This window comes from Rhinopithecus roxellana, chromosome 21 (assembly GCF_007565055.1).
Source record: "Rhinopithecus roxellana isolate Shanxi Qingling chromosome 21, ASM756505v1, whole genome shotgun sequence".
Classification (NCBI taxonomy): Eukaryota; Metazoa; Chordata; class Mammalia; order Primates; family Cercopithecidae; genus Rhinopithecus; species Rhinopithecus roxellana.
In genome coordinates, this window is record NC_044569.1 from 14,671,047 (window position 1) to 14,683,400 (window position 12,354).

General features: G+C 42.6%; 1 protein-coding gene and 1 non-coding gene across 9 annotated transcripts in view; both read left to right on the forward strand.

Annotated features, from left to right (window-relative positions):
* DLGAP1 (DLG associated protein 1) overlaps positions 1–12,354 on the forward strand; it is a 971,529-nt gene that overhangs the window by 875,028 nt on the left and 84,147 nt on the right. For 7 of the 8 annotated variants that reach the window (XM_010353208.2, XM_010353207.2, XM_010353209.2 and 4 more), the window contains one exon: positions 960–1,333. In XM_010353208.2, the coding sequence (XP_010351510.2) occupies positions 960–1,333 (374 nt within the window). The remainder of the gene's footprint in view (positions 1–959; positions 1,334–12,354) is intronic. The other variant, XM_010353215.2, reaches the window with a different exon arrangement.
* LOC115895583 lies at positions 9,799–9,902 on the forward strand. Its single transcript, XR_004055773.1, has one exon. It is a non-coding gene; the product is annotated as a small nucleolar RNA U13 (small nucleolar RNA).

Sequence of the window (12,354 nt, forward strand, 5' to 3'; positions counted from 1 at the left end):
GGAAGGAAGGAAGGAAGGAAGGAAGGTCAGACAGAAAGACAGAGAGAAAGGTGGGAAGTGGATGGGCCCGGTGGCTCACCCCTGTAATCCCAGCACTTCTATTTGTCTGTCTATCAAGATACAGGTAACAGTCTCCTTTTCTGTCCTTTGAAAGGAGGCCTAAGGGAGAGGATCTCTTGAGCCCAGGAATTCAAGACCAGCCTGGGCAACACAGAGAGACCTCCTCTCTATTTGTAAGAAAACATTTTTAAGGGAAGGAGGGAGAGAGAAAAGGAAGGAAGGAAGGAAGGAGGGAGGGAGGGAGGGAGGGAGGGAGGGAGGGAGGGAGGGAGGGAAGGAAGGAAGGAAGGAAGGAAGGAAGGAAGGAAGGAAGGAAGGAAGGAAGGAAGGAAGTGGGCTTCCATAAGCAAGTTGTAGCAGCTATGATGGCGTGTGTACCCTTCTCACCTAGACACCTCGTCCTTGTTATTAGGATCAGAACACGCATCCTCACAACCTCTTTGCTTTTTTTCTTTTTCCATGTTTATTATCAACCACTAGAATCTCTTCTAATGAGTTACCTTGCTTAACGTTAGCTATATTTAGTGTTTTCCTTGAAGGCAGAGACTCCCCTCACCTTCTCTCTGTGCCTATACACTCTGTTGGCTGGGAAGGTTTCGACAGAGGGCTAATCATGTCTCGTTTATGTTGATTCCAATTAATTTCCATTTCAGAAACTTCCATTTCAGAAATTGGTATTTCCCAGTGTTTTCCTCCCTCGGTTTTGTGGAGGTGTCACCTCAGAGGAGACCCAAACCACCTCCGGAAAGCAGGGGTCTCAGCCTGTCAGTGGAACTTTTTTTCCTGTTAAATGTCTCAGTGTGTTTCGTGTGCCCTAATTTCCAATGGCTGTCAGTTACAATATCAGAAATTAAAACCCACGCAGAAATCACAGTGTCTTTGTTTTCACTGTCTTCCAGTGTCATCTTGCATTACAACATATAAGAAGACACCACCTCCAGTCCCACCCAGAACTACCACGAAACCTTTCATTTCTATCACAGCCCAGAGTAGCACAGAGTCAGCCCAGGATGCCTACATGGACGGACAGGGCCAGCGAGGAGATATTATCAGCCAGTCTGGACTCAGCAACTCCACCGAGAGCCTGGACAGTATGAAGGCTCTGACCGCCGCCATCGAAGCTGCAAACGCCCAGATCCATGGCCCTGCCAGTCAACACATGGGTAATAACACTGCCACCGTCACCACCACGACTACCATAGCCACCGTCACCACGGAGGACAGGAAGAAGGACCACTTTAAGAAAAATCGATGCCTGTCTATCGGGATACAGGTAACAGCCTCCCTTTCTGTCCTTTGAAATAGGAACTTAAAACTAAGGAATGTTAACACTTTTTCTTTCCCCGGAAGATTTGCTTTCTTGCCGCTTGGAATCATATACCTATGTGTAGGACCAGATTTTCAAGTGATTGGCTGTGGACTCCGTATATTGTTAAATGTGACCAAGATTATTAAAGTATTTTCTTTTTTTTTTTTTTTTTTGAGACGGAGTCTCGCTCTGTCGCCCGGGCTGGAGTGCAGTGGCCGGATCTCAGCTCACTGCAAGCTCCGCCTCCCGGGTTCCCGCCATTCTCCTGCCTCAGCCTCCGAGTAGCTGGGACTACAGGCTCCCGCCACCTCGCCCGGCTAGTTTTTTTTGTATTTTTTAGTAGAGACGAGGTTTCACCGTGTTAGCCAGGATGGCCTCGATCTCCTGACCTCGTGATCCGCCCGTCTCGGCCTCCCAAAGTGCTGGGATTACAGGCTTGAGCCACCGCGCCCGGCTATTAAAGTATTTTCGTTGGAGACATTATTAGCAGCTATTATTTTTGTTCTCTAAATTGAATGTGTGACTCAAACTGCAGGATAATTCAAAGAACATGAACACAATCAAACATGAGGTGCTTTTAATTCCTAACACACATTTCTATTTTTAGAAAAAAGAGTGGACTTGCAAGAATAGCCGGGGTCATCGAGCCACATAACAGTATGTTCAACACTATTGAATGACCATATGAGAACAAAAATGCGAACCACTTCCCATAGATGTGGGAGTGAAGGCGAGCAAGACCAAAGTGACTGATAGTGTGGAAAGCAATAACTCACATCACAGCATCATGAGGAAAGAATGTGCACTAGTTTCAGCCTAATCAAGCATTTCATGAAAATGGTAGAAAACTCAGTAGGCTTCTCAGTTCAGTTCACTGTTTTTCTGCTTTTCAAAGATAAGATCAAACTGATTCCACCTTGTTTCTTTTACATCTGTTTAGCTTGGGTTACCCTGCTAGAAATGTTCTTCTATCAAAGCAGAGAAATCATCGTCTCTCTCCATTTTTTTTGTGCTGTATCAGTCTGAGGGTACCCTTTGAAAAATAACTTCTCAATTTGCTGTTGAATAAATCCATCCACATTGAACCCACTCTAAGTCTAATTTAAAAGCCAGGTGTGGCCAGGCACAGTGGCTCACGCCTGTAATCCCAACACTTTGGGAGGCTGAGGCGGGTGGGTCACCTGAGGTCGGGAGTTCGAGACCAGCCTGACCAACATGGAGAAACTCCGTCTCTACTAAAAATACAAAATTAGCCAAGTGTGGTGGTGCATGCCTATAATCCCAGCTACTCCAGGAGGCTGAGGCAGGAGAATGGCTTGAACCCAGGAGGCAGAGGTTGCTGTGAGCCGAGATCGTGCCATTGCACCCCAGCCTGGGCAACAAGAACAAACCTCCATCTCAAAAAAATAAAATTAAAAAAATTTTTAAAATGACCGTTTTAACTATTCTTTTTTTTTTTTTTTTTTTTTTTGAGACGGAGTCTCGCTCTGTCGCCCAGGCTGGAGTGCAGTGGCCGGATCTCAGCTCACTGCAAGCTCCGCCTCCCGGGTTCACGCCATTCTCCTGCCTCAGCCTCCCTGGTAGCTGGGACTACAGGCGCCGCCACGTCGCCCGGCTAGTTTTTTGTAGTTTTTAGTAGAGACGAGGTTTCACCGTGTTAGCCAGGATGGTCTCGATCTCCTGACCTCGTGATCCGCCCGTCTCGGCCTCCCAAAGTGCTGGGATTACAGGCTTGAGCCACCGCGCCCGGCCTTAACTATTCTTACACGTACAGTTCGGTGTCACTAAGGACATTCACATTGTTGTGTGACCATCACTACATTGTGTGTGTTTAGTGGTAATGATGTACCCACTAAACTATAACCTCCACAGGGAGCTAGATGTTTTAACACTCAGTCTCAGAATAATAAATATTATTATTATTTTCACCCAGTAGGATGGAACTGGACTTAAATCCACATATAATTAATTGGGGAGAAAAATTTTTACTTGAGATATTATCTCATGTCTTAAATAGTTGGATATTTTAGTGAATAAAAAAATTGTTCTTCCTCTAATCATCGTACACTGCTATATAAATTATAGCAAAGTACTGAGTACTTTATGTGACTCTCATTTAACTCATCCAATGACCTTACGGCATAGGTGTTAGGATCATCTCTACCCTACAGATGGGAGCACAGAGCGGTTGAAAAACTTGCCCAAGGTCACCTGCTTTTTGTTGACAGAGCCAAGATTATACCGAGTGTCTAACATGATCACATTATACTACTTCTTTGATGTAGAATAATAAGTAAAAAAAAAAAAAAAAAAAAAAAAAGCCAGGCGCGGTGGCTCATGCTTGTAATCCTAGCACTTTGGGAGGCTGAGGTGGGCAGATCACGAGGTCAAGAGATCGACACCATCCTGGCCAACATGGTGAAACCCCATGTCTACTAAAAATACAAAAATTAGCTGGGTGTGGTGGCACACACATGTAGTCCCAGCTACTTGGGAGGCTGAGGCAGGAGAATCACTTGAACCCGGGAGGCAGAGGTTGCAGTGAGCCGAGGTTGTGCCACTGCACTCCATCCTGGCGACAGAGTAAGACTCTGTCTCAAAAAAAAAAAATTAAAGACTCAAAATATTCATTGAGTTTCATTATACATAAATCAAATTTAAATGCAAGTTCCCAAAATTTGTCACACTAGGATCTCAGACTTTCCCTCTTAGGGCCAGAGTTTCCAATCCTTTACCAAAACTTTAAATTTAATTCATACCCAATAGCTAAATACTACATCTACTTATTTTACAACCTCCGTGAACTTAGATTAATTACTTAATATTTCTGTATCTCAGATTCCTCATCTGGGAAATGAGAATAATAATAGTCCTTATTTCATATGGTGTATTTTGGGTGTAGTAAAAATTAATTGATAAAATACATGTAAGGCTGTAAGCACAGTGCCAGGCGTAAGTGTTCAACAATTATTAGATTTAGCTGTTATGATTAATATTGTCCTTTAAAATTATAATTAGCTAAATATGCTGAACTAAATAATCCACAGGCTTTCTCAATTATTATTTTTTTGGACAGAGATCTCATATCCTGCAATTTATTTTACAATTTTTGAAAGCCACTTTATAAATTTAAGTATATTACTCTAGATACAATACTTAAAAGGTGCCATTTGCCAATATTTGGAGCTAACAGTAAAAAATCACAGAGATAAATTTATATACAAAGACTAAAGCTTACAAGATACTAATACTTGATGCAAATGAGCTGGCAGTTCTAGGACCGGTGGGGATGAGGCTTGGACCAGGAAGAGAACAATGTCCTCCATTCTTGTTCGGATGAACCCTGCTTCTTTTCTGTCTCCTTTTTTTTTAATGCATTGAGGATCATGCTTCTTCAGGGAAATAACTACCATGCATCTTCTGAAAAAAGTTTCATTGGATAGTTTTATACCACCGCATAGTGAAGACGCAACATTCTACTTTGGCTGACATCCTAAGCGTTTTTAATTTACATGAGTATAGTCATATGGAATTGGTTAAAATCCCATCCAGGAAATCACAGACCAGGCTCACTTCTTAAACGGAGACAGTTTAATACACAAAATTGGTTACACAGGTATGGGAAGACTGAGACAGCAATAAAAGGAAAAAGAAGGAAAAGGTGGGGTTACCAGAACTTTACAAGCTCAGAAGAAAGGCCTGGGGTAGCCTGTGCTCAGACTGTGAGATGGCAGGGTCAGGTGGTGCTGGGACTTCGGAGTGATGCAGAGCAGCTGGTGCATGGGCTGTTGAAAGGAGCTGGAGGGCCAGGCGTGGTGGCGCACGCCTGTAATCCCAGCACTTTGGGAGGCCGAGGTGGGTGGATCACCTGAGGTCACGAGTTTGAGACCAGCATGACCAACATGGTGAAACCCCATCTCTACTAAATAAAAAAATTAGCTGGGTGTGGTGGTGCATGCCTGTAATCTCACCTACTTAGGAGGCTGAGGCAGGAGAATCCCTTGAACTTGGGAGACGGAGGTTGCAGTGAGCCAAGATTGTGGCATTGCACTCCAGCTTGGGCAACAAGAGTGAAACTCCATCAAAAAAAAAAAAAAAAAGAAAGAAAGAAAAAAGGAAGGAAGGAAGAAAGGAAGGAAGGAAGGTAGGTAGGTAGGTGCTGGAGCCGGGTGCAGTGGCTGACGCCTGTAATCCCAGCACTTTGGGAGGTCGAGGCAGGTGGATTGCGAGGTCAGGAGTTCAAGACCAGCCTGGTCAAGATGGTGAAACCCCATCTATACTAAAAATACAAAAAAATTAACCGGTGTGGTGGTGGGCGCCTGTAATCCCAAGTACTCGGGAGGCTGAGACAGAGAATTGATTGAAGCCCGGAGGCGGAGGTTGCAGTGAGCCGAGATCGCACCACTGCACTTTAGCCTGTGCGACAGAGGAAGACTCCATCTCAAAAAAAAAAAAGAAAGAAAGAAAGGAGCTGGAGGGTGGAGCCATAGCTGCCCTCACATGTGGGAATGATGCTAGAAGGAAGGTGGAAACAGGAAGGAAGTTCCTTCTCTTCTTCCACCTTCCTTTATTAGAACACAACTGGAAACCAGCCGACAAGGAGGCCTAGGAAATGTAGTTTGGGAGTCCTGGCCTCAATGTCAAAGACCAGCTGAATGTAGAAGATGGGCTTGGGGCTGCTAGACAGTAAGCAAATCACCAAAACAAAGCTCTTTGTCCGATAAATAAATAAATGTGCTGTTTCCTTCCATCAGTGTGTGTGTTAAAAGGCCTAAAATGGACATGATCCGTGTGCAATCTTTGCTCCTGTGTTCTTATGGGGGCAACTCATGGCACTCTGATTCTAGAATACTTAAAGATCTAAATTTCTGGCCGGGCGCGGTGGCTCAAGCCTGTAATCCCAGCACTTTGGGAGGCCGAGACGGGCGGATCACGAGGTCAGGAGATCGAGGCCATCCTGGCTAACACGGTGAAACCCCGTCTCTACTAAAAAGTACAAAAAAAAAACTAGCCGGGCGAGGTGGCCCAGGCGCCTGTAGTCCCAGCTACTCGGGAGGCTGAGGCAGGAGAATGGCGTAAACCCAGGAGGCGGAGCTTGCAGTGAGCTGAGATCTGGCCACTGCACTCCAGCCTGGGCGGCAGAGCGAGACTCCGTCTCAAAAAAAAAAAAAAAAAAGATCTAAATTTCTATAGCATAATATGGCACCAAAACAAGTCAAATACTTTATCTGGTGTTTTTCTTGATGCTCTAGTGTTGGGGGCGAGGGGGGCATTGTGGGGACTGGCTGCTTTGGATTTAGAGCAAAGTTGTATGTCTAAACTGAAAGTCATACGCACCATTAAGGATAATTTTTTTGTTTTCTTATAATTACAAAATGAGTAATTCATGTATACAGTATTATTGTAAAGAGTTCGTACAGTGCAGGAGTGTATAGAGCAAAATATGAGATTTCCCTTTCTTTCCCACTCCCACCTACTATTTCTACTGTACTCCCCAAAGGTGACACCTGGCGACAGGTGTTACACGTCTTTTAGTCTTTCAAGAGCAGTTCTGACTACAGATGGGTTTCACGTACTACCTTTAGCCCCTGACTCCTCTACCTCTCGATGGTACCTTATGATTTCCATCTATTATCATTTAACTCAAGTTGCAAAACAGATTAAAAGAACAGCTTAATCCTTCACATTATGTGAAATGCAATGGCTTTCTCTATTCTTTGAATGAAAAATACAAGAAAATTTAGTTATTTGAGATCATACTCTTAAGATTTATTTATTTCCTTTAATACCTGTCCAAGTGTACAGATACGTTAATATTTTATGCTTATGTAAAGAAATAAGTCCAAATGCAGATAATGAAACTTGTCTCTGCCAGGTAAAGTACAAACCAAAGAAATTGTTACTATTCGAAAGAAAGCTTTGAAAAATAATAAGGCACATTATTGGCTATGCGCGGTGGCTCACGCCTGTAATCCCAGCACTTTGGGAGGCCGAGGCAGGCAGATCACGAGGTCAGGAGATCGAGACCATCCTGGCTAACATAGTGAAACCCCGTCTCTACTAAAAATACAAAAAATTAGTTGGGCGTGGTGGCGGACGCCTGTAGTCCCAGCTACTCGGGAGGCTGAGGCAGGAGAATGGCGTAAACCCGGGAGGCAGAGCTTGCAGTGAGCCGAGATCGTGCCACTGCACTCCAGCCTGGGCGGCAGAGCCAGACTCCATCTCTAAATAAAATAAAATAAATAAAATAAAATAGAATAGAATAGAATAGAATAGAATAGAATAGAATAGAATAGAATAGAATAGAATAGAATAGAATAAAATAAAAAATTTATCTTGGATTCATAATTTATTGACTTAAAATAATAAAGGAACACTAAGGAGATAGTTTCAAAACATTTAAGCCTTGAAGACTTTATTTTGACGGCCTTGAAGTCAGCATTAACGTTTATTTGGAAAGAGATTTTTGGAGGGACCTGTCTCCAATCAAAACTAATGAGCCTTATGGAGATCATTTTAATGAATTCCAAAAAGAAGAAATAATCAGTCATGTTTGCCAACCATGACGCATTAAAATTAGAAACGAACACTAAACAGATAACAAAATCTAACCATTTGCAAATATTAAAACATTTAAATAACATTTGGATTACAGAAGGAATTCAAGATTATTTCGAAATAAATGACAGCAGGAATCCTATAAATCATCACTATGGGCTGTGGCCGTAGTTATGATCTAAAAATAATTCCTAGCCCTATGTTCTTTTATAATTAAGGAAGAAATATTACAATATAAAGTGAACACTCAATTTACAAAGCTAGAAAAAGAACAACAGATTCAAAAGAAGGAATTATTAATGGTGAAAGTATAGATAAATTCATTAGAAAACAAAACAGAGCAATGGCAATAACAAGTAAAGTGGAATTGATAAACCAAAATTGGTTATTGAAAAATACTAAATAATAGACAAGTCTGATTGAGAAAGGGAATATAGAAATTAACAATATTAGAAATGAGAATAGTATACGACCTTTTGAAAAATTATAAAAGATTCTTTTTTTTTTTTTTTTTTTTTTTTTTTTTTTTGAGACGGAGTCTTGCTCTGTCACCCAGGCTGGAGTGCTGTGGCCGGATCTCAGCTCACTGCAAGCTCCGCCTCCCGGGTTCACGCCATTCTCCTGTCTCAGCCTCCCGGGTAGCTGGGACTACAGGCGCCGCCACGTCGCCCGGCTAGTTTTTTGTAGTTTTTAGTAGAGACGGGGTTTCACCGTGTTAGCCAGGATGGTCTCGATCTCCTGACCTCGTGATCCGCCCGTCTCGGCCTCCCAAAGTGCTGGGATTACAGGCTTGAGCCACCGCGCCCGGCCAAAAGATTCTTGTGACAACTTAATGCTGGTAAATTTTAAAGTCAAAATAATATAGACACTCATGTATATTACCAATACTGATGCAAGAGGGAGTATTAAAGCTGGGGAAAGAAGTCAGGTGCAATGGCTCATGCCTGTAATCCCAGCACTTTGGGAAGCTGAGGTGGGTAGATGGCTTGAGCCTGGGAGTTCAAACCAGCCTAAGCAACATAACAAGACCCTGTCTCTATAAAAAAAAGAAAAAATTAGTCGTGTGTGCTGGCACACACCTGAGTCCAAGCTACTTGGGAGGCTGAGGTGGGAGGATCACTTGAGCTCAGGAGGTCACAGTGGCAGTAAGCCATGATTTGCCACAGCACTCCAGCTTGGATGACAGAAACCGTCTCTCTAAAAAATAAATAAATAAATAAAATAAAAACCTGGAGGAAGAATAAAGTGCAAAAAAAGTAAAAAAAAAAAAAAAAAAAAAAACCTTTCACAAATGTTACAGACTTGGATCATTTTAACAGGAAAGGTTTTCTCAGCATTCATGAAGCAAATAATTCCTATGTTATTTAAAGCATTTAATATTACAAGAAAAGATCAAGGTTTTTTTTTTTTTTGATAGGGAGTTTTGCTGTTGTCGCCTAGGCTTGAGTGCAGTGGTGTGATCTAGGCTCATTGCAACTTCCTTCTCCTGGGTTCAAGCGATTCTCCTGCCTCAGTCTCCTGAGTAGCTGGGACTGCAGCCACGCACCACCACACCCGGATAATTTTTGTATTTTTAGTAGAGACGGGGTTTCACCTTGTTGGCCAGGCTGGTCTCAAACTCCTGATCTCAGGTGATCTGTCAGTCTCAGCTTCCCAAAGTGCTGGGATTACAGGCATGAGCCACTGCGCCCAGCTAAGGTTCTTAATATATTTTAATCAAATAAGCATAACTCTAATACCTAAATTTGAAAGAACACAAGAAAAAAGAATTATAGAATAATATGCTTACAAAAATAGATGTAAAAATTCTTACCAAATGTGAGAATTAATCAAAGTGTATATATATTTTTAAAAATAATATACCTTTACTGATCTTCTTGGGGTTCATAAGCATGATGACTGGGTCTTCACACAAACGTTTAAGATGTGAGGGAGACACATCTTATTATAATGTCAGCATATTTCCTGTCTGAAGTAAGAAAAATGAAATAAACATTAAAATAATATACTATTATCAAGTAGTGTATGTCACAGAAATTCAAAGTCATTTTAACCTTCGGGGAGAAGATACGGTATCAAGATAGATAGTAAAAAGTATTGCATTTGGTAAAAATCAGAAGCCATTCCAAGTATCAACTTGATAAAAAGCATTTATAAGAAACCAAACTAAAGGCTGGGTGTGGTGGCTCACACCTGTAATCCCAGTACTTTGGGAGGCTGAAGTGGGTGGATCACTTGAGGTCAGCCTGGCATTTGAGATCAGCCTGGCCAACGTGGTGAAATCCCGTCTCTACTGAAAATACTAAAAATAAGCCAGGCATGATGACGCATGCCTGTAATCCCAGCTAATCGGGAGACTAAGGCAGGAGAATCACTTGAACCCAGGTGGTGAAGGTTGCAGTGAGCTTAGATTGCACCACTGCACTCCAGCCTGGGCAACAGAGTGAGACTCTGTCTCAAAAATAAATAAATAAATAAAAGAAACCAAACTAAACTTCTACTTAAAGATGAAATGCTAGAGATATTCCAGAGTCAGAAATCAAGTAATGATGAATATTTTCATAGGCTTATTCAGTGTTGTTTGCCTTTACTGGCCAAGACACGAAGCAAGAAATGAAGTGTAAATATTTAAAAACAAAGCAAAATTGCTTTTATTCGTAGATAATATGCATGTCCACCTTTAAAATTCTAGCAGAAGCGGGGAGGCTGAGGAGGGAGAATAGCTTGAATCCCGAAGGAGTAGGTTGCGGTGACCTGAGATTGCACCATTGCACTCCAGCATGGGCAACAAGAGCGAAACTCCGTCTCAAAAAAAAAAAAAAAAAAAACTAGCAGAAACCACTGAAAATCCAAGTGAAAGAATATAATATAAATATAGAGGAATCAATAACTTATCTATATATTATCAATAAACAAAATATAAAGGTACACAATCCATTCACGATAGTAGCAAAAACTATAAAACAACACAATTGAACTTCAGAAATAATATGTAACTCCTGTTTGAAAACAATATAAAAACTTACCTTACATAAAACATAAGACCTCCCAGCAGCCGGGAGCGTTGGCTCACACCTGTAATCCCAGCACTTTGGGAGGCCGAGGTGGGCGGATCATGAGGTCAAGATATCGAGACCATCCTGGCCAACATGGTGAAACCCCGTCTCTACTAAAAAATACAAAAATTAGCCGGGTGTGGTGGCACGCACCTGTAGTCCCAGCGTCTTGGGAGGCTGAGGCAGGAGAATTGTTTGAACTCAGGAGGCGGAGGTTGCAGTGAGCTTAGACTGTGCCACTGCACTCCAGCCTGGCGATAGAGCAAGACTCTGTCAAAAAAATAAAACATAAAAAATTAGCCAGGCGTGGTGGCCCGCGCCTGTAGTCCCAGCTACTACTCGGGAGGCTGAGGCAGGGAGAATCGCTTGAACCCGGGAGGCGGAGGCTGCAGTGAGCCGAGATCACGCCACTGCACTCCAGCCTGGGCGATAGAGTGAGAGTCCTGAGACTCCATCTGAAAATAAATAAATAACCTCCATGCATGGTCGTGCACATCTGTATTCTCAGCTACTCAGGGGGCTGAGGCAGGAGGATCACATGAGCCCAGGAGTCTTGGGCTGTAGTGCACTATACCAATAGGGTGTCCACAGTAAGTTCAGCATCAATATGGTGACCTGCCAGGGGCAGGGGACTGTCAGGTTGCCTAAGGAGGGGTGAACTGGCTCAGGTCAGAAAAGGAGCAGGTGAAAATTGCCGTGCTGATCACTAATGGGATCAACTTTGTGAATAGCCACTGGACTCTAGCCTGGGCAACATAACAAGATCTCGTCTAGCAAATAAATACATAAAATATAATACTGTAACAAATGGAAAAGTATTTAATATTCCTACACAGGAATACTATGTAGTAAAAAGACAACAATTTCCTGAAAATGAATACAAATATTTAAAGAAATGCCAATAAAAATTCCAACGTGATTTTTATCAGTTGATGGAGGCTAACAGGACGAACTTGACAATTTGATGTTAAAGTTTACTTAGAAGTTAATACTCCAAAATAACCTAGATATTTCTGTTTTGTTTTGTTCTGTTTTTTTTTTTTTTTTTTTTTTTTTTTTGAGACGGAGTCTCGCTCTGTCACCCAAGCTGGAGTGCACTGGCCAGATCTCAGCTCACTGCAAGCTCCGCCTCCCGGGTTCACGCCATTCTCCTGCCTCAGCCTCCCGAGTAGCTAGGACTACAGGCGCCCGCCACCTCGCCCGGCTAGATTTTTGTATTTTTTAGTAGAGACGGGGTTTCACCGTGTTAGCCAGGATGGTCTCGATCTCCTGACCTTGTGATCCGCCCGCCTCGGCCTCCCAAAGTGCTGGGATTACAGGCTTGAGCCACCGCGCCCGGCCTTGTTCTGTTTTTAAATTACTTTTTTTTCT